The following is a 22,800-nucleotide window of genomic DNA, read 5'->3' as shown; positions in this document are numbered from 1 at the left end:
CAACTGGAAGCTGTTAAAATAGACACTGCAGCAGGACACAAAACCCTAACTTTGCTTTGATAAGTGAACTGGTCCGATGTGTAAAACTAGCTGACCATTCGTTCATTCCACAGGCAATACTTAAGTTGCAAAGACCGTCACCTTTTCTCTATTCATCATTTGTGGAGACCAAACTTTGGATAACATCAGAAGCCTTCAGTGACTCTTGTTACCTCTGGTGTTTCACCAAGTTTGAGCCTTTGAACCTACTTGACAAGTGCAATAATAGGAATTACCCCTTAACACTAATTTTCTTTCTTGACTTGGTTAACCTTTTGACAGCTGTATTTGCATAGTGAAAATGGATTATTGCTTTGTAGACAAAACCCCAGAATTTAAATACTGAACTTCTATGCATCACATACTTGGGCGTTTGTATGTAAATTAACATAGTTAATTTAATAAATTCCACTTGTATGGAAGCATTAAAGATAGTAACTTTTTTTTTTGTAGGAACCTGCCACATCAGACTCAGATTCCACAGCAGCAGAGTGCAGGTCAGTACTGAGAAAATACTGTAACTATTAAGTGACCAGTGCAGAGGAATCACTAGTTAAAACGCGTACAGTCTACGGACAGTGGAAACCATTTTCAAATATAGTGAAGTGTTACAGCATTGTTATTCCAGAATTTTTTTGGTGCATCAGTGAAAGTTTTGCAATGGGATTGATTGAACAAGTAGGAGAAACGCTACATTAGGACTCAGCATGAGACACTGGCACAGCTAAGTTGGAAACCTCCTCATCTCAATAATTTTCTATTACAACATGAAGTTACAGCCAGATTCCCAAATGTGGTTACGCTGTTCAGATTCTCAAAACTTGATGGGAAATCAAAATTTCTAATTCCTGCCGATACTAGCTAAGCTCTGAAGGAGCTCTTTATTGCTGTTACTAAACAGAAAGAGTTCATACTGGGGAACCTGTGGTGAGGCAAACATCCATGCTGCTGGTTTCCTGTGCCTTAGTCATCATTTTTACATCAGTTTCACAAATCATGAGGTTGTGAACGATCCCATCAGAGTACTGACTAAGGCCAACTGTTCTCTCTAGTTAGCACATCAGGTCTGAGAAAAAGCTACAGCCGTAGCCACGTAGGAAAGGGGATAAGGATCATACAAGGAAAGTGTAGAGGCCAGAGTATGATTTTTGAATATTCAAAGCGTATTTAGGCAAAACTCCAGTTATGTATGTATTGAACATAATACGGGAACTACAGCCCCGAAAGGAAGATTTGTTTTAACTTGGGAGTTCCATAAGCAACGATTTTCTTTTCATTCAAAATCCTTCTTCTTCATTACTGCTTTCGGGGATTAAAGGAGAATTTCGTATGACAACATTTCAAAGATTTGAGGCAAGTATATCATAAATGCTTCTGCCCATGTCGGGGGTTTTTTGTTATCTGGAAATTAAAACCACATTTATTAAAAAAACCAAACCAAAACCCTCCTGACTGCAGCTCTGCTAGCTTTGCTGTTTGTGTGCTTTATTATACATACACTGGAAACGGCGGGTGACCCTGGCAGTATCCATCGGGAGTCTCCAGCACTGGTTTGGGTTGGCGTTTACCATAGCCCGTGACACCACGGCATTTAGAAGGCAGAATATAGATGTCACACAGTTCAGCTCTTCTGTTATGACTGTTTTGTTACAAGAATTCCAGTCTGTCTTGCAGTAAAAAAAGATGCAAAATCACCTGGTAGTACTGTATGTTGACAACAGGGAGAAATTTTTAAAAAGGTACGAAATACAAACTAGCACGGGTTTGTCGCTTGCAAGTTGCACTGAAAAACTACCATAAAAATGGATCTTTAAAATCCTCCTGTGTCTGTATTTTCTGTAGTACATTATTTTGGTAGAATACACCCATTCTTTCATATTTATCACAGACGCTGCCTCTGACAAGCTCTCAGAAATCAGGGAGGCAAAATGTATTTGGGACAGACAGTGTTTCCTCCTCAGTTTATAGTGACACCTTCCTTTGTAACTCAGATGTGCTGATGACACTGCAAGCATTTCCATGACATATCGATGGCATGTGCCTCTTGCAGTTTATCTTCTAAAGGATGTCTATGACTCTTGTTGTCAGAAGCTTACATTTTTGGAAAGAGATGATTTCAAACAAAATTCAGGCCCTCCTAAGATTTTTTTAGTAGCATCAGTACAAACTTAGTTATCAATTTTATTGATCTGTTCCAATAAGAAATTTACAGAACTACAGCACTGAAGGCCAAAACAACTATAGAACTAGACATTCGTTGTTTGATTTTCTTCCTTTCCTACAGAAAATTCCCAATAATATACTCAGGATTATTAATAAGAAGATATTGCTTTTTTAAAGCTTCAGTAGACCATACTTAGTAACTTGAAGAGCAGACCATGTCTAATAACCACTCTCCTCTTCAGGAACTATCTGAATCCTCAATAAGAAAAAGGGTTTTTTAACCTCATATGAAAAAATGCAGACTTAACAGCTGACATAATTCTTGACTATTTCACAAAGTTAAAACATAGTTGGGAAAGAATTTTATGAAAGGTGACAACTCACATCTAACATTTATATTACACTGCTGAACTTTGCTACTGGTCTCCAGTATGAAAAGGTATATTAAGTTTTGTAATTGTCTCTGTTGATTGGCAAAATTCATAAGGACTATTTTAAGGTGCTTAGATGAAAAAGTTTATAGGATATTCCTGTAATGCAAAAGACTAAGTAGTGCATATATGCTGTATACTGCATCTTCCATTTTGAGCTTCACAGTCTCCTTATGAAGACTGTTAGATCCGAAATAGAAAGATAAATTTGCAGTTAAACAGTCATTTCCCAGATCTCTCCCTTCCCAGAAGAAAGCAAGCAAAGCTTTTTCATGTATATGTCGCCTTTTGGTCCGGGTTGTTCTTGTAGTATTTCTCCAACAACCTCCAGGTTGTTGAGAAACGACTGTTAAATACTATTTATGTGCTGCGCTACCAACTTGTTGAAGCATCATCTGCCACTGATGGATTATATAAATTCTCATCTATTTGCAGGTAAATGGTATTCCTGAGGAAAGAAAACTAACAGAAGCAATGAATTTGTAATCAGAGGAGGCAGCAAAATGTCTTATTTCCTTATTTGTTCTGATTGATGCATGAGTTTTTCTGGTGTATATTGTGCATGCCCACAGTATTAAGATGATTTCCGTGCCAGGGAATACAGCCACTTTCATATAACTAATGTACTATATCCTTTTGTACTTTGGACATTTTTGACAATTTGTAAACACTGATAACTTTTATATTTGTTACAATTCAGAAAATAATCTTTCAAATATATGTATTAATAAATATCAAACTTATATAATTACAATATCTGTCTTGTGACCTCTCCTGAAAGTTTTAAGAGGGAAACCAAAACTTCAAAATAAGCACCAGGTTCAAAGGATTTCAGACTGTTCAATGGGATGATGTAGTTGCCTTATGTTTGCACACGAAAGCAATAGTGTATAAGCGTGAAAACTTGTGCTCAGAAATAGTATTCCGGATTTATTAGGCATTAATTGTTTAGAGATTATCAAAATGTAATGAGCAAAGTTATTTTGGGGGAAGAAAACAAAAACCAAAACACAAACACACAAATAACCCCCAAAACCCCAAAACTGTTCCTGTTGAAAATTGGATTTCTGTTCCTTTACCAGGTATTTACCGTATTTGCCAACTTGTAAGCAATAAAACATTTAAAATCTGTCCATTCATTCATCTGGTTACGTTAGAAGAAACTGTTCCAAATGACTACAGGCAGAAATGAATGTCTGTAAACAAACAACAGTAAATTTTGTTACGGTATACATGGACTAACTTTGAACTCTTTAAAAATCGTCTTCCAAATTTTTTTTTATATTCCTCATGCCCCGATGTGGTTTGGTTTTTATATCCCCACATTCTTTGTTCTTTTTGGAGCAAAAAGAATTGTGGGAGAACTAGCTATCCAATAAACCAAGGAGTTGATTAAATACAGACTTTCCCGGGAGGTGGTTACCTAGAGAAGCATTTGTCTGTGCAGCTGAAAGCTTAATAATACGATGTTGGTTAAAAGGACCTGAACCGAGGTTTCCTTGTTTTTTAATAGGTAGTGATAATTTATCTCCCGACGCTTTTCTGCATATTTCAAATGAATTTTTCTGATGCTTCTTTAAACCCTATATGTAAAAATACAGCATAACGCAGGACCTCAGGCTCTCCAGCTGTAACAGCTCACACCAACAGTTCTTGGGGTTTTACCGCAAAGCATCGTACTATTTTAAGATGACAGGCTTTGTCTTCTTTTCTATAATACTTTCTGGTTTAGAAGCTGTGTGTTCGTCAGGACATTGCATTGTAAGCAGAAAGCTGCGTCTGCTTTAAAATTGCTAAATACTGGCTACATTTCCTTAGCTGAGGTTTCTGAGGTCTCTGCTAAGAGAAGTTCTGCGTAATTTAGGAATTTAAGGCTTGAGGCTAAAAGGAAACTGTAAGGTTATTAGAGTTTGCAAAAAGACCCAAGTAGTCACTAGCTTTTTTTTTTTTTTTTTCTTTTTACAGTTATGACCCTGTTCCCTCAAAACACAAAACCTTATTTTATGTGCATTTTTAAGCAATGTTGTGTTTATAGGCTTGGACCTGAATGCCACACCTCAGCAGTTAGAAGTCCTTGAGCTGCTTTTCAGACTCATTTTTGTGCAACAAGTACGATAACTGTTGCAGCAAAGTACATAGTGAGTGCTCAGTACATTGTACATCCTTGCATATTGTCAGAGTTTGCAAGGCCGCCCTAAATGTTAATTACAACCCGCAAAATACGTTAACAAATGCATCTAGCCACAGGAATAGTGCCGGGGGTTATTATACTACGAGAGGTAGCTCAAGCTACATCAGAGTTGAAAAACTAAGTTTGTGAAACAGTTGGAATAAAGAGCCATTCCTACTCACTTCCCACGTGGCATGCATCCCACCTACCTCCCTCCTCCAAAAGGTACCGGGGGGAGGTTCCATCGGTCAGTCAGCCTCCCGAGAGACCCCTCCTGTTCTTCCAGCAGCTTGGATGGTTATTGGGGAACAGTGAACTAGGAAATGGCACAGTGAGAATTACAGTAAATTAAAAATTTGAGTGTGATCAGCATTTGGTTTCTACTAGTTTCTGTTAGCTTGTACTACCATTTTCACAGGTACGAGCTGTCAGTGCTTTGAACCAGAAATGAATGGAATGGATTTTAAATAATGGTTTTTAACGCAACATAAGACCAAACTTTGTAAATAGCATTGGTTTTGGACTGTAACAGTTTCTGACAACTTGAGGATGACATGACAATCAATTAACTACCAGTTAAGCTGCTCCGGTCTTACTTGTATTAATACGTGCCAATGTATTTAAGGAAATTTCTTAAAATGTTATGCACACACGTAAAGACTCAGTTTGTACCAGTGGGTGCTCCACCTCTGCTAAAAAGAATCTAATGGTGTAGGTGACTTGGGTATTAAGCACACCTGAACTATTCTATGATTGAAAGCTTCATTAATTGAGGTAACTTTAATTAAAAAATATTTATTTTTACTTACTAAAAAAACAATTACTATGGAAGCATAGATTTATAAAGCTGGCTAAAGACACAATGGCTAAAGAATTGGTAATAGTTAAAAGTGCCGATAGTTAAAGTAAATTCACAGCCTCTTTTAACAATGTATGGTGACAGTCTGAACTGATACTGTATTAAGTGACAGTTGCAACCAAATTAAATAGAAAGCACTATGGATGTCTTTGTAAATACATGAAATGTAAAATCCAATAAATAGGAGAACATTAAGTAGCGATGTTGTTGCCTGGTTATTTTACGTAACGATGCCTGAGCAACTTTTTGGAACAGTTCCTGACGTTACAGACGGTGATGCTGGATGGCAAGTGCCCAAGAATTGAAACGGAGCTGATGATTGTGCCAGGTTTCTGTTGACCTGCGGGAGACGCCTCAATAGGCCTTGTAGCTGGGAAGGCTGGAGCGGATTTGCAGCACCTTAGTTCAGGTGCCCACGTTAGAAACAAACTCCCTGGTGACAAAAGGGGCTTTGGGGATAAGAACTACCACTCCGAACCCTTTCCATAAGGAGCCCCTCCTTCTATTTATTCAGTGTGAGACTTAAATAGCTACATTAAAAGCTAAATTCCTTAACCCAACCAAATCTTAAGGATGACTTTCTTGATGTTGCCAGACTGAAGAAACATCAAGTCAGTTCCTCTGCTTTCATGCAGAGCTCTGCTACAGAGTTCCTGGCTTGGCACCCAGGGGGAAAAAGTACTCGACTCCTGGTTGGAGCTGTAATCTCATCAGACCCTGGGACGGTGCGATTTACTGCGGAAGAATCGTTCCCTGCATTGCATCTGAAGTAACTGGTGATACAAAATTACTTATTATCTGCCCTTCATTTGTAGCACTAGCAGCCAGAGTATCGCTTCGGAGAACCTGCAACACTAACCCGTAATTTTAGTGAACTGTAGCCCAGCTAGAGTCAAGCAATAAAAAATGTTTACTTAATTGATGCTGCTCTTATTACAAAAATAAGCATCCACAGCACATTTATTTGATGTTTAAATTACTTCATATTTTTACATAACCTGAAAAGAAAATATATTTATCCCACATACAGTCATAGGAAACAAGTGCATTATTTCAAACGTTAAAAATAAATCTTTTAACCAAGTCTGTACAACAGATAAATAAAATTATATCTACAATACTTAAGGTGTGAAGAACAAAACACAAATTATCCCTCAAATTCACAGTTCCCCATTGCTCCTAATATTGGCATAGATGAAGGTTATGCATCCTATCCCCCGCTACAGCATTCACCTATACCATTTCTTTCAGCCATTCAAATGTACGGATCAAGGAGGGTTAACTTTCCCAATGTCGGCAGTAATGCACACAAATAGCTCAGTGTCTTTCCAATAGCTTCAAAATAGCTCACAGACTTAGTAAAACCTGCTGAATTTGGGGGAAGTGAATGATTTATTTTTTCTTTTTTATGATGAATGACTGGTCATTCATTAAAAGAAACTGTTCTCCACAAAAAAAAAAAAAAGAAAAAATGAAGCCACTCATTTTTTTTGCACTCATTGGTGGCTGCAAGTTTGAATTCAATTTTTTAACTGGGGTAAGATCAAAACCATGTACATGACAGTACATATGGTACAAATTAGGATTCATATTGTTTATAATCATACATAATTGCACATATGCTTGAAAAACAATACTGTGCTTGTGTTTTTGACTGCTAACAAGTAATCAGTAGAAGAATATAATGAAAAAGCAACTAGAGGTCACACTATCACTTGAACCAAAACCACAAACAGCGGATAAATGGTCATAACTTCAGTAAGTGGAACATAAATTACAGCTTGTCACTGCCACACTGAAGGGCTATTTCTTTCAGTTTTAATTTTTACGCTAAAGGAAAGCATTTATGAGAAAGATGGGCACTGCTAAAAAGGATGGGGAAAAAAGGGTTCTTCCAAACATCTCCAATCTCATTTCACATTTGTAATTCTGAGACTCAGCCATCTGCATGGAACAAGATGACCACTCAATCCCTCCTCCTCGCGATATCAACAGATTGACTTGCATCCTTTTAAATGAAAATATTATTACAGGATAGAATATGGCACCAGTTCCCTGATGAGACCTAATTCAAGGTCACCTGCAAACTCAGAGAGGTTTGAAGATCACCGTTTTCCTGTTCTCTCATTTCCTTAAGATCTGATGGGAGTCGATATGATGGGATTTCATTTGACTGGAAAAGGTTGGAGGTCTTCCAAAAATTCTCCATCTTGAACTGACTCTCTGAAAATTATTCATCTGTTCACTGGGATTGTACAGAGAACTGCACAGTTAAGTGAATTAGTTGAAAGTTTATGAAAACCCAAACAATTTCAGGGAATAAAAGTCAAATTTTCTTTATAAAAAAAATTCACCTTGGAATTCACGGTATTTACTGAAAACATCTTAAATTTCTAAAAAAAAAAAACATAAAATGTTATGTAAACCTGTATATAATCTTAAATCACTGAACTGCCAATGACTTTTTATTTTCATGTATCAAGGGTTTCATACAACATATACTATCTCCACCCAAAATACTAATTTCTAAACAAAAAATTACCATTTTGTTCAGAAAAATGCCCTGGTTTACCAGTAACTTCATGTTTCACATCAGCTAAAGGTGACCATTAACAAAGGATCACAAGTTTGCTCTTTTTTGTTCCTTGGTGAGAACAACTACAGCATGCGTTTCGTATAGGCGATACTCTAGTTCACCCGCTCTTCGTTTGGCTGACCCAAGGTAAAGTTAATTCCATGATAAGCACGTGATATTGCTAAACCATTTAACTTCACTTTTTCGTGTCACGTTTAAACAGATATGTAAACAGAAACATATATCCAGTAGAAAAGACTCGTTTTCACATGCAATTCTGTACAGTGCATTCTTGGTTCTCAGATTATTTGAGAAGGCTGTTTCCACACAAAATATATACATTTGCACTATATACATTTTCCACACACTTAATTGAAATGTCTTCTTGTACCTCCAGCTGAGAATTTTTGTTCAGGCAGACACAAAGTAAACCTGAAGAAAGTTTCCAAGAATCTTTTCAAGTTAATGCCTTGACTGATCTTGCATTGCTGAGAAGAGGAGTAGTCCAGAAAAAAATCCAGCTATGCATAGCAACCTTTTCAGCAGAGTTGAGTTATCTTTAGGAACCACAATCTGTGCTAGATCATTGGTGATCTGAGAAATTTCATGTGCCACACAAACAAATATAAAAGTGCTGACAAGAACGTTAAACATTGGATATCCAGGAATGAGCACCAAGATCCCCTTTGTGTCCGCTGCCAGCCAAATATGGTATTGGCAAATGAAAAGCTAAAAGAAAGAAGAATGTCTTTAATAATACTTATATATAAATATTTTTACTTATAGAAAACATATAATTATTACTATTGCATCAACTGACACACTGTACTTCTGCTTAAGTGAGACATTTGTGATTAAACAACATAGTTTGAGAAGCCGTTTTCCCCATGTCTCTGCTTGAAGACAGAACTGGTTTGCTTAGCCCTCAACCAAACATGGCACAGGGGAGCATCGTTTACATTATGGCAGAACGGATGAGGAATATGCCTCCGCTCAGTTACTGTATCTCTGGTGAGGGACTGAACTAACAAGCCTGCAAATAAAAGATAATGCTTCAACTGCTGATGAATGCAAAGGTCCCTGGAGTTGATCAGCACCTCAGAGTTCACCAGGAATCAGAGCAGTGAAAAAATAATCCTTTAAAAAAAATTAAAAATCTTGTACTACGTATACATTGTATTACAATGAGTTTCCTGGAAAACCTTTATAAAATGTATTTTAGTAATACAATAAAATTAAACATTTAATATTACTAAACAGCAAATAAAATGGAAAGCAAGATAATTCCTACTGTTTCAAAATATACACTCAATGGAACAAGATAACATTTGCACTACAAAGGGTTTTCTTTGAAAAGTTACATTTGTTTGTTAATGCAGAAAAGCCTTCTAGAGCAAACACATTTATAACTGTACTTACATTAGTCAGTATAATGCATGCTGATTCTTCAACTGGCTTAAATTTTTATCTTCCAACTGCATACACACCAGTTTACTCCAGCATTAAATCCCCATTCTCACAACACTAAACTGCCCCCCAAAACAGTGTAAGAAGTCAGTCTGCTACAGTGAGACTGCTACTTCAGCTATGATTTTTAAGTGCAGATGGAAGCTACAATGTTGAAAGAGGTCAAATCACAACAGCATGGTATTAAATAAGCCAATAAATGTTTTCACTAGTTATGTGTTATACTACAATTTTGTAATAAAACCACCTTACATTTCAATTCACTGTACTTCTGATCACTGTACTTACCTCTAGAGAAATTTTGCCGAACCAGGCAAAGAACGAGCTATACACAGATCGGACATATCCAGGAATGTTCCTGATAAGGATGAAAGCTAAGATCTTTTTAAAAAAAAGTTTTAAAAAAGTGACTGTGGATGACAAGCAGATTACACACACAAAAAAAAGGTTTAGTCATTTTCACTGTCTAAAGTGAAAGTCTAAAATGCATTAGATTTTCTTTAAAATCTAATAAAGATATAAACCAAACAAAAATCTGTGCTGTTTATACTTAACAAAGTAGGTCTTGAAATTGAAAATCGCTTACACACATGCTTATAGCATAACAAGTCACATTTAATTCTTCAGTAGAACCATGGCCTTGATGTTGATAGATACTACTATACACTTACTGGGCATGGTCACAAAATCATGTTACACCATGCCAGCCTAAAATGAAGTTGGCCACAAATATGAGTTAACCCTCAATTTTTAAAGAGGAAGTGTCAAGATGGACAAATTAATATTAAAAAATTAAGTCACACATTCTGTCCCTCAAGACGGCAGGACAAACTACTAAAAAAAGGAAACAGAAAGGGAACAGAATCAGACAACTCGGGTATAATGGTGCAGGGGACACAGTAAGAGGAAAATCTAAATTTAAGAAAACCACACACATGCCCCTGTGGCCCACCTCTTCTCTGCCTAAAGTGACTACAGGATCCTATAGGTTACTTCCTATACTAATACCTCCCAAACACTTGTGCCTCCCTACAGCTTCTTTTTTTCCACTGCTATGCAATTAGTCAAAAGTCAGGTGTGGACTTAAACAGTGCATATGAAACCTACACTAAGGACATCAGGGTTAATCAAAAGCGTAATTACAATATGCAATTTCAGTGCTTAAAGGCAACAAAAAAAAGCAAGCAATATAGTTAAACCCTTTTTTGCTTTCAGAAATGAGAATGAAGCTCAATATCTGACATTCCATGCTAAAGCAAAAATATATTTCAAAACAATTTTAAGAAAAGCCAAGACAAGAACAGACTAGATTCTATCACGGTAAAGGACTGTAATTATAATTACCTGCACCACAGAAACAGAAGGATGTAGTTCATTGCACTCTGTCTTGTTTTTACAGCTACTAGCCCAAATAGAGTAGGTCTAAAAGATATAAAAATCAGTCTGTGTAGCAATTACATGTAACATTTAAAAATTAAACAAGAGGTAAGCTATTTTGAAGTGCTTCAGCAGTAGTTGGTTCACTAAGATGCGGGACAGTAATAAAAAAAACTACACTGTACTTAGTTTTGTGTTTCTCTCAAATTCTTCTATCCAACTGAAGAATACCATACTTATTCATACCCTAAGATAGAAGCATACTGTTGACAATTTTTTCATCACAAATAGACAAGCAAACAACAGTGGAGACAAGAGTTGCTTTATCTACCATGTTATTTTTATGATCCAATTTTCTTGTAACCTTTGCAATGAACTGAAAGAGTGATGATGTTTTCATCTACAATTGGACTGAAAGGAAAAATATTTTAGTGAGTAGACAGGTAGGGCTGTGCAGAAAAATACAGCTGAAATATCTACAGATCAAGATTTGTATTTTTCTAAAATCAATACACTTTCTAAACAAGAACTTCAGAAAACTTCTTCGTTAGAGATTTACAAACCTGATTATACTAGTTATACTAGGTACGTACCAAAAAGGATACAATTGAAAAAAATATTAAAACATTTGAAACTCGGTTGGAGAAAAGAGGATCTCCCTTTCCTTCTGATATCATCTGATGTTTCTGCAATGCCAGATAAATAAAAGCAAACAGCATCCCATGAAAAACCACCTGTAAAAGACAAACAGAATGCAATGAATATTTCATGGCTTTCACAAGTACTTCAGGTACAAACTCTTAACAGAATGCTACAGGATAAACTATTTGTAATACCAAAGCTTAGGTGTCAAAAGGTCCTTTCCCAGATTTACTGAAGCAAACAAAAACAGGTTTTCTACACTAGGTTGTCACAAACTGCATTTCTAACTCCATGCAAGAACTACAAAGAAAGTACTCTTCCTCATGCTTCACAGAGCATTAGACGCAACAATGAAATTTCAAGAAGCTTTAAAGTACCTACTACCCCCTCTGCAATCTATGCTAGCATTGAAAAGGGCTTTCTCGGGGGAAAAACCAGGAGTCTCTGGCCTCCTCCCAAGTTGGCAGGTGAAAATGTTCAAGAAGCACTACAAGTGCTTCCTTCTCTCACAGACATAATTCTTCAAGAGTGTTTTATGATCTTATGCCAAGTTCTCATTAGCTAGCAACACATGCTGTTTCAGGCCCATGTGGTGCTTGTCTTCTGTATTTATTTTGGGACTTCCTCTTTAGCGGCATCACAGAACACACACTGTTCATAAGCAGCAAAGCTCCAAGTCTGAAATGTCGCAATGCCATGTGCGCTGCTGATGGGAGCAGCCCAGGATGTGACGACTGTGTGCTCCCCAAATTTCAGTTACTGAAGACTTCCAGAGGGAGAAGTGTGCAAGTGATTTCGTTAAGGATAAGGTTAGCAGATAAATGCTCCCATCTTAGAAACTCCACTTCCCTTGCCAAGAAGGCAAAAAAAAGACCAGTGTCTCCCTGTTCTATTCCCCCACATTGTAGGGTCAGTAACTGGAAAGAAAGCACTTTCCCACTGGAAAACCATTTAAAAATAGGTGCAAGAACAGTGTGGTCTGGGCACCAAGACAACGATTTTAAAAGTGGTTTAATGGTTACCATAAAAGAAATACATCCTTAATTGATACAACTTTCAGAAAATGTTACTAAGAAAGCCACCACAATTATTTCCCTTGTATTTCAATAGCCTGAAATGCTACAGCTGCTAAATTTTTGCAGTAAGATTCTTGGAAAAAGACAAATCTAGGTCACTTATGACTTTATTTTTTAAAAGCAAATTAAGCAGGACCCCGCAGCAAATAAATCAACATCCATCTTTTAAGCAAGGCTTTGACAGACATTTGCAGAAGTAAGGTGGATGCAGCTTGGTCTTCTATTAAACAATCCACTGGGACAAACTTCCGTTTCTCTGGAGGAAAGGAAAACAACTCTCTGTCCCCCCTAAATTAAAAAATACACTTAGAAGATCAGTATAAATTTATGCAAATGTTACATACATAGCGATCCAACTTCCACCTAAACCACCATTCATAGACATTCCCATTCAGTTCAAAACACTTGGACAGTGGCCAAAAAGAAAATATCTTCTCAAATGCGCCCTGTAAAAAATAAACATAGCAAAAACATTAACACTGATGTCAACCATACTTAATAAACCTAAATCAATACACTGTCTTTTAGTATTATCACATCCCTATTTCACTAGCTAGTGGCATTACCAAAATAACAGGCTTCCTTAGAAGGCACTCCGCCCCGCAAAGAAAAAACAACCCCCCAAAATACTTCATCAGATGAGAGAGAGTTGCAGTTTTGCTTCCCATAAAGGTATAGGCACGTCTTCCATTTTGTGCTGCGAGCTTAAAGGGAGAGATTCACTGACATGTTAGGGTAAGGAATGCATACTCTACAGAAGGCTTAAAACCTATGAGTGACTAAAACCACACAACCCCTCCTGTAAAATCCTGGAGTGGCAAGCTCTGCCCTTATTTCTGTCAGCTATACTTACAGCATGCAGTAAGTTGCTAATTTAGCATGAGAACCAGTCTTTGGATAAGAGATCAAAGCCAACACCAGGTCACTAAGAGACACAGATCTTCATATCACCATATGCTAGCAAAACCCAGTAACTTTAAGCACATTAAAAAAAATGCCACCCCAAAACCAAAGCACAGACCTTTGTATTTATTACAATTGTTGTAGTATACTAAAAACATATCAAGCATTACGAACAAATGAGTAAGATACAGAACTGTTTTTTTCCAGCATGCACACCAATTCAAAGATGAAAAGAAACTGAAAGGTTCTGGTTTTTTTTCTTCTACATTTATGATACAGGAGAAAATATACAAGTTATGAGCACATTAAAAAGTAGAGACAGGTAATACTCTCTTAGGTTGTTAAGGATAAAAATAGTCAAAATTTACAAACCTGAGAATAGGACAGAAAATATATACATGTCAGTAAGCAAATCAGTTTCAGCAGTAAACCAAAGTGCCATAAGCAGTTCCCTGAGGAAGACATAAATTAATCAGTATACTGTCATCAATTTTTCCATAGCAAAACCCAGGACACATTAAATAATAATTGCCCATTATTCAGTGTAGCTATGCTTAGTAATAGATACATTCATAAATAAATGTTCAAATATTACCAGCAATATTTTATCATTATCTACATTTACATATTAAATTTTGCTTTAAGTGATTAAAATAAACATTCACAGCAATTAACAACTTATTATGCGTAAATTAACCCTCGGGTCTAAAACAGGGACGACATACATACAGAAAGAAAAGAATTTAGGTGCTCAAACAGAAACACTATATAAAGCCTCTGCTTTCCCAAATACTCTGCACGGGCAGTCCCTAGTCTACGGGAATGTAAATGAATACATAAAAATATAAAATACATATAATTTATACATATAAACAAATGTATATTTATTTGTAAAATTATTTATAAAATGCATATATAAAATATATATGCATATAAAAGAATATAAATAAATAGATAGATAAATAAATAAATAAAATGCCCAACAGCTTTTGTCATGTGAGATAAGTAGAACATGTATTATTAAACTCTGAGCTACCAGTTGTACTCCAAAGCTCAACTGCGGGATATTAGGCACAAGTATCTTGTTAAGACAAGCGTGAGAAACTGCTCCTCAAAGCTGTTGACTGATACTAAGCTCTACCCAAGCCTCAACATTGCAACAGAGATCATCTCCCTCTCTCGCCATATAAACTGGCAGCCATAAATAGGGACATAAGCAGGTGAAAGTTGTCATTGAAAGATTTTCTAGCTTCACAGTACACTACTGCTCCTAAGTACACAACAGTAATTTCTCTGTATTTGGAACAGAAGTGCCTTTATTGAAAAAAAACAAAAAATAAATATTGGAGCTATTTTTCTTTGAGATATCTTGTAAAACTACTCTCTAATTATATTTTTGCAGCATCTATTGCTAGCATGCATTTGCTAGACATTTCATTGTCATATCAGCAGACTATAAAATTTGGATATTACTCCATCGATAGGGAAGGAGGATCTAAGACACGTAAGGTTTTAGTTCTAGTTTAGGTGAATTAAATAACAAGCATTTACCACATGATGACAGCTCTTCAATGAAATGCAATGCACAAAATAAACTGGAATTTCACTTCAATTTTTATTTAAAATACGTGTATCGCAAGACATATTTCTGATAGTTCACTTAGTCTAAGATACTAAGATAACAAACACCAAGTTCTTATTTGGCAGATATGGCAGAATTAGTGCTCAAGATGGATATGACACATTGACAATGCAGGATGGGAAAGTAAATGCTCACTGTTCATGCCATACGCATTAGTAGACTACAGCAACAATCTCAACTAGCACAGCTATGTTTTTAGTTTGCCTTCAATAATATTACAACTCTTGATAGAACACATTTCTGATGGTCAAAACCTATTAAAAAGTATTCTAATATGACTGTAACCAGAGAGAAACTTTAGTTATCAGCTATTACATTTTTCAGCTGACTTACAATTCATCTGTGACAAACCGTATTCCTGTGAACAGCTATTTAAGATACTGTGACTATGTTAAAAACAGATGAGATGTACTAACAATGCCATTTTCAGTATGGTTATAATTTGTAGTAACATGCAAATATTTTATAGCAGAAGGGAAAAAAAAAAAAATCTTACCATTTGCTTTTTTCTGGACTATCTGGGGCCATATAGCTAAGGTGGCATAAATGATCATAAACCAGACAGTCACTAACGGCACAAAGTAGTAGAACTGGTAAGGTCGGTCCATCACTATGCATAGTACCACGACCAGGAAATTGAGACGAAATAAAACCTGGAAGAAGTGAGAGGAGAGAAGGCAGAGGATATGTAAACTGGGAGGCAAAGCTAAGAGGGATGGGGGACATGTTTCTTTAGCACTATATAAAAATATCTGTGTATTTTACATCTTGCATGCTGGTTCTCTTTCAACTGAAACACAGGTAAGTGTCCTGGGGAACATCAAAAATGCAATATAAGCCTACAGGCTGATTATGTAGTACTGGACCTGTCCTATGCTGGCCTACCTCGGTAGAGATAGCAATGGAAATAGGGTAAAACAGAACTGACTCCAGGCTGGGGACTGAGTATTCAGGTTGCTGGATGCTGTTAGTGCCTCTCTGCTTTCACTCCCATAGCACCTGGGCTAGCTCAGTTAAAGCTAGGGTAATGTCATTACCAGTGCTGCGGTTAGGCTGTAGTCATACACTTAATAAGCACGATGACCTGAGTTACATGACAATATAATGCTTAACAGCAACTAAAGATTGATTTTTATTTTTATTTTTTAAACTGCTATAGCACCTACTGCAAAACCTGGGACGGAAACCACAAAAACAGGCATGTTCTCCAACTGTTATGGTGCAAAAATTCATTTTCTTTATTAACAAATGTAGGCTCCAATACAGTGTCTTTGGAAAAGAAAACAACCCACAGAATCAATATAGCTGACTGGAAAGTATTGGTTTTCTCCCTATTTCACATTTTGATCTGAAAACTCAAACCTGTAACAGAAAAAACTTTTGGAACAAAAACCCCACCATTTTTTAAATGAAAAAAAATAAACCTGCATGTTTGTTTTTCAAAGGATACATCCGATATGTTCGTGAAATTTTAATATGTTTTTAAAGAAAAACAATGGTATTTCTGACCATATTCTATATATCAAATGGTTAAACATACTGTTACACAGAACTAACCATCCCAACAAAAAAACCCAACTCAACAAATACTCAGTTGAGAATGAAAGAAAAAGTAATGTACATTATTTTACAATACTTTGCTATGTCTTGAAAGAGGTAACAAGTACTACAGTGATGCCTCTTGTTCATGTATCAGAGACAAGACAACATTTGTTCCATCTACATAAAGACCTGCCGTCCTGGCAGCAATCTAACCAATGTCCTGCGTAACTAGCTGAGTAGTTACCTTTATTCACAGAAAAGGACAAAAAAGGAAATTCTGTATACAACTGCCTCTTGGATTCACTAAACATTTATCTACTTGTATAAAGAAAGCTCTAATAGAAACATACTAATAATTTTAAAAAAACAAACATATGGGAAAATATCAACATGGAGCAGACTGATGTTGTTAAGAACAAGGTAAGAGAAGCAAAATGAAGTATTTCCAATGGCTAATTTGGGAAAACCATCTTTTTTTTTGCCAGCAGGGGAGAGCAGATGATAACATTTACACCACCTATCTATTCTCAATAGTAACTGGAGAAAGGCTGTTCCAGAGGGCAGTTCAGAACATCACAGCTATCCACGTAAACCTCTTACTCACCAGCGACTATAGAATAATCTAGGAAGATTTAGTAAATACATTTCTTGTCAATGATATCCTTCTTCACTGCCAGCCAGCCTGCCTGGATCATTACACATACATTGCTATATATGGTAAATTGCTACTGCAATGAAAGCTCCATTGCTATATTGGAAAATATTTGTCTTGCTATTTTAAAGGCTACGTACTTACATTTTTTACATTGCAAGTATAATTTATATGCTGTAGGTTTGTATGAGATAAACATGACTGATTCAACGGGTCAGATTACATAGAAACAACGGCCATTTTTAATGTAATCTCATATCACATTATTTAGGGAGTACAGATATATTATAGATGTTTTGTTATCTGAAGAAATTTCTTTACAAAACCAGTAAGTAGACAGTCTTACCTGACACACTCTGTATACACCAAAGTCCCCTTTTATCCAAAAATATGAGAAGTGTCCATAACCTGTTTGGAACAGATATGCAGCAACCAGAACTCGAATGTGCATGTACACAGGCAAAAACTGTTGAGAAAAAAGAAAGTACCTTTTACAAGTGGCCACATAGGTGCTTTTGATTTTCCTTTCTCCACCCCTATTTTATGCTTTTTCTGCATTGCAGTAAATCAGGTTTAACTAAGAAAAGAAACATCATGCTGCATTTTGCTTGTTTCTTACTAAGCTCTTTTGTTGCCCTAACCTCTCTGACATTAAAATGAGTTTCTGCTATTTATTACTCTACACTTGCCATTTCTCATTAATTGCCAATTAAGAGAGAGTTAAGAAAGGATCTTTGAAAGCTTACCTTCAGCAGTTTCAAGTTCTGAACATAAAAATGAAGTGTTGCTAGCAATTAAAAATAAACTAATGTAATATTCTACATGGAGGAAACAAGTATAGTTTTTCATTGGCTATGTAATGCGTAAAATGCTGTTATCAATGAAATTACACTTAAATAGAGTGAAAAACTCATTCTGTTAATACCATTTTTACAATCCCAGGAACGATAGCATTCATTCTATTCAACTTTAATACACATTTGCACTATCTTTCTTTTGAAGTAACATACCCAAATTGCATTCTCACTTAAAAGAAAAATGAAATCCAAATCACTTACAGTGCTTGCTCCAGAGATATGATAAATCAAAATAACAAGTTGCATCCAGCCCTTCCATTCATCAGTCTGTTCTCTATTTAACACTTTAGTCTAATGCAAAACAAAACAAGAGTGTTGCTATTCCAAAAAGTACAACGAACATCTACAAAATGAGGAGAAAAAGTTCAAAACAATAAACCACTTTATGTGTAAACAGGTGTCAATTGTAAAAGACTTCTAGTGTCTAGTGGACACAGTTCTACCAGATTTTAATGTGCTCTAAATTCTTTTGTATCTGAGCTATGCTCACTTCAAATTTGACCTAGTGACAATGGCTAAAAGCGCTCATACCCACATGCTTTCAAAAACCTTTTGCATCTAATACCATGCAAACATTATATTGCTTGTGAGTGCATTTTCTGCAGATGAGTTACACTGACTTTGAAAATTTAACTTTCGATATTTAGTTATTTACACTCAAGCTAGTAAACAATGTTATAAGTACGATGTCCACATGAGCATTACCTCTTTGGTGTTTTCGGTATAAAATACCCCCAAAACCAAGATATAGACGATTGGTATGAAGAAAGATGAATGTGTATAAAATTTATTTTCCTTCATGAAGAGATTTGCTCTGTCACATAGATAAAAATAGGTCATGATTAGACCAAGTTTGCAGAAGGAGTGTAAGAGCATCTCTAAAGTAGAAACATTAGGAGTGCTGATGGCAGGTTTCTTCTCCTCTCCACTTTCCAAATCAGTGCACGATTTGTTCTTCCGAAAATTATTCCGATGAATTAAATTGATGATTAAATATCCAATGATGGAAAAAGTAAAGAAAAAGAAGGCTAACTTCTGTATCAGAGTGAGAGGAGGCTGAGGCTGGCAGCAGGAGCCATCAATGGGCTTCATTATCTTATTGCAGTAGACATTCATAAGAATCATCGCATTCTGTCAAAGAAATAGGCAGTTTTGTCAATTTCTAATAAAAAAGTTTACATTTCATCATAAGAAATTTTCTTCTAGATCATGCATTGACATAAAACATATGCAATTCTCCCTTATCATTACAGAGATAAAATTTCACAGTATCCCCATGTACTTAGTTGGATTCAACAGTACAGTCAACGTATCTCTTCCAAACCTTTGAGCTTCTTGAGGTAAGCAAAAAGACCTAATCCTAAACCTTACAACAGAAGAGTTCTCTCTAAAAGGACCTAAAAAAAGAGCTTTTTAATGTAGACCAGTGATAAAAATACTTACTGTATCTCTGCTTGATTCAGGGAGATGCAGGCCATCTGCAGACTTCATGATAGTTTCTTGTGCTATCAATTTTGATACACTGAACACTTTAACTTTAGCTTTGGAATTTCGTGAGCTGCTGTTCAGAATACGAACAGCTGCTTCATTATAAGCATCTATTTTCTCATTAGTGATCATTTTCCGACTTTCACTCAGCATATCTTCATAAACAGGGTCTGATTTGAAAAGGACAAAGAACGGGCACGTTAATCTTTTACTTGACAAATACTCAGCTCAAGTTGTACAGGCTATCTTCATTTAGGTAGTCACAATTGCTTAATGGTAAAGAAAAAATGTACAAGGAATGTGTGACTGTTACAGTAACTAGAGTAGTAATGAGAGGTGTTCATGATGAAATGTTCTTATCTCCATTCCTCAGTCATGCATATGTACTTATAGATTAGAAAGCTTTAGCCAGACATGAATGCCTGTTTCATTTCCTCAAACCTATGAAGAGCGTATAATGCTGGAGGGCAGAGCTGCTTATGCCTTCTCTCAGTAATGGAATCCCCCAAGGAAAGACTCCAAAGCCAAGAGGACAGAAGATAGGCAGCAGAAAAAAAAAAGGGGGAAAAAAAAAAAAATCTCTCAAACCCTCTAGTTACTGCAAAAGAAACCAGCTTCTCATTTCTCTAAGTCGTAGTCCATAAGCATATTCCACTTGCTCATGTTGATTCCAGTTTAACTGATGGCAGAATTTCAGTTTTTCAGAAGAATGGAACACCGCTTAACTGCCTGCAGGCTTCAGAAATTATGTAGAGCTTAATACAAAGCTATATGGGGTTCTAGATCAAAAGGTCAGCTGGAGATCAGTAAGTTGCTATGAAAAGCTACTGATGTTCATAACTCTAGTGAAACACACTCCACGAGCTATAAGTTGATTTACTTTAGCTACCTCAATGCCTACTTTTGGACAATCAATGTCTAGATAACTCTGTGTACAGACTGCTTTTCCTCCTACTTATCCCATTAAAGAGCTCAGAGATTACTTAAATGGACTGAATCTTTATCAACAGAACATTGGGACATCTGACAGCTAATTGCTTCTGTTATAGATAAACATGGTTTTGAAAGAAATGCGAGAGGATTAATCTGTTGATTCAGGTTAATGTTTAGAACCATCTTAGATAGGAACTTGGATGTGACTGTAAGGCTACAGCTGGGTATATTCCTATCAGGGGTCAAAATCTGCCTATGTTTCTGAGGTGATGATAATCTAAAATGCTGTATTCTATGGCAGACAAACAAGGAGCAGATTCTACCTATGACCACTGTGCATTGTCAGAGACATACCTTAGTTTTATTGAAGAAAGTGAAAGAATGTAAGCTTGGTGCCATAATAAAAATATCAGACTCATTTTGAACCATGATTTCTGGCTCCTAATGTTAACTCATCAGTGGTCAGTGTACAGAAGCAAGTTTCATTCTAGAGTCTTAAATTCTTTATATTCTCTACAGTATGTCTATTCACTCTAGACACACAGAGGATGCACTTGTTGAACCTCTCCTATTCTTTATGTTATCTTGAAAATTTAATTGAACACAAACACAGGAATACAGCTGTTTTATGCGCTTGCGTTCTTGACTCCCAGGACGCACATATAGAGCAGAGCACAGGGAGAACAGACCTGGCATATTGAGTCTGAGAGTAATGTAACAAAGAATTAAGAGTTCAAAAGGCAAAAGATTTTTCTGAGAGCTTTAAAATCTCCATCACTACTAACAGCTAGTTAGGTATCACCTAATTAAGACTGCAAGAAAGGCCAGATTAGATTCAACCAACACTCTTTTTACTCTGCAAGTAAGCAGTATGAACCAAGTTTTCCATACCCTACAAGATAATGATTCAACAGACAGTGCAAACTGTTACCTACTGTTCATTACTTTACCTTGTAAGACCCAGTAAACATCACTACTTTTTGCTAATTTTTCCAAAAGAGGTGCAATTGAAGTGATATTGATTTTATATTGTGTGAGGGCTTCATTGCTGCCATTGTGAATCTTGATAGACCACTGGAAGAATAGAGAGAAAGATTCAGAACGTGTATGTCTGAGGACCCTTAATTAACTGATTCTATTGCTCTGTTAGTAGCTATTTTTCAGTATTTCTATAAGCTAGATTATTTCTTTAGTCTTCACTTTTGAAGTGCTAAACAATTTCTTTTGGATTAAGCAGCTGTCTAGACAGATAATTACATTCAAACAGACCATTTAAATGCAGAGTATATAAAATTCAACTTAATGTATATTTGATCGTTTCATAAATTAAATGATGCAAGGTGTTTTAATTAAAAGCCCCTTGACTTTGAACAATGATGAAGCAGCAAATACAGTCATATTATATAAAAATCATGGCCGATTTGGTCATTTTACTCTAGGAAAAAAGACCACAGCAAGAGATGCGTGCAAGCAAATCTTGACCGTGATATCCAGTTCCCATATTTCAATCTGTTTCGCAGATACTGGGGGGGGAAAAAAAAAAAAAAAAAAAAGCCATTTTAATTTCTGATTTAATCTTCTGTTTGAAATGGTTGGGAGAATGCTATAGCTACCCAAGAACTTCTCCTAACTTCTGAAGAGAATATCCCACACTGTAGGAAAAATACATTTAGCACTTTTAAAAAGTATTACTGTATCTATACTGATTTTGTCAAAATCTGTAAAAAAGGTAAAAAATAATTTAGCCTGAAGGCAGTGAACTCTCTAGTTATTTCTAAATATCTACATATAAATTTTGATGTAAGCCAAGTACACCAATTAATCCACTTCCTGAGAATATTACTGAATATAAACGAATACTTCATGAAACCAAATAACATGCAGCTGCTCTGAGAACTCACACTCCGGGAAAAAAGCAGTTTCTCCCAGTAGCTAAATCTTTACTTGTGAAATGCACACAGTATTTAAACAGAAGTTTTAAGAA

At 36.1% G+C, this 22,800-nt stretch overlaps 2 protein-coding genes across 2 annotated transcripts in view; one reads left to right on the top strand and one right to left on the bottom strand.

Moving 5' to 3' along the window:
* Positions 1-3,119, top strand: part of SGCE (sarcoglycan, epsilon) — a 26,991-nt gene extending 23,872 nt beyond the window's left edge. The window contains exons 11-13 of the mRNA XM_010296159.1: positions 493-536; positions 1,358-1,392; positions 3,069-3,119. Of these exons, the coding sequence (XP_010294461.1) occupies positions 493-536; positions 1,358-1,392; positions 3,069-3,119 (130 nt within the window). The remainder of the gene's footprint in view (positions 1-492; positions 537-1,357; positions 1,393-3,068) is intronic.
* A 5,264-nt stretch (positions 3,120-8,383) lies between these two features.
* Positions 8,384-22,800, bottom strand: part of CASD1 (CAS1 domain containing 1) — a 22,319-nt gene continuing 7,902 nt past the window's right edge. The window contains exons 6-17 of the mRNA XM_010296158.1: positions 21,767-21,890; positions 19,839-20,053; positions 19,101-19,526; positions 18,597-18,686; positions 17,885-18,004; positions 15,841-15,997; positions 14,075-14,154; positions 13,144-13,245; positions 11,675-11,815; positions 11,049-11,126; positions 9,993-10,085; positions 8,384-8,966 (exon numbers count right to left, since the gene is read on the bottom strand). Coding sequence (XP_010294460.1) covers positions 8,700-8,966; positions 9,993-10,085; positions 11,049-11,126; positions 11,675-11,815; positions 13,144-13,245; positions 14,075-14,154; positions 15,841-15,997; positions 17,885-18,004; positions 18,597-18,686; positions 19,101-19,526; positions 19,839-20,053; positions 21,767-21,890 — 1,893 coding nt within the window. The 3' untranslated portion in view covers positions 8,384-8,699. The remainder of the gene's footprint in view (positions 8,967-9,992; positions 10,086-11,048; positions 11,127-11,674; positions 11,816-13,143; positions 13,246-14,074; positions 14,155-15,840; positions 15,998-17,884; positions 18,005-18,596; positions 18,687-19,100; positions 19,527-19,838; positions 20,054-21,766; positions 21,891-22,800) is intronic.

The sequence above is a fragment of the Phaethon lepturus genome, unplaced genomic scaffold (genome assembly GCF_000687285.1).
Source record: "Phaethon lepturus isolate BGI_N335 unplaced genomic scaffold, ASM68728v1 scaffold3021, whole genome shotgun sequence".
In the NCBI taxonomy this organism is placed as follows: domain Eukaryota; kingdom Metazoa; phylum Chordata; class Aves; order Phaethontiformes; family Phaethontidae; genus Phaethon; species Phaethon lepturus.
Note: the sequence above shows the minus strand (reverse complement) of the source record. Positions and strands in the feature narration are given on the sequence as shown.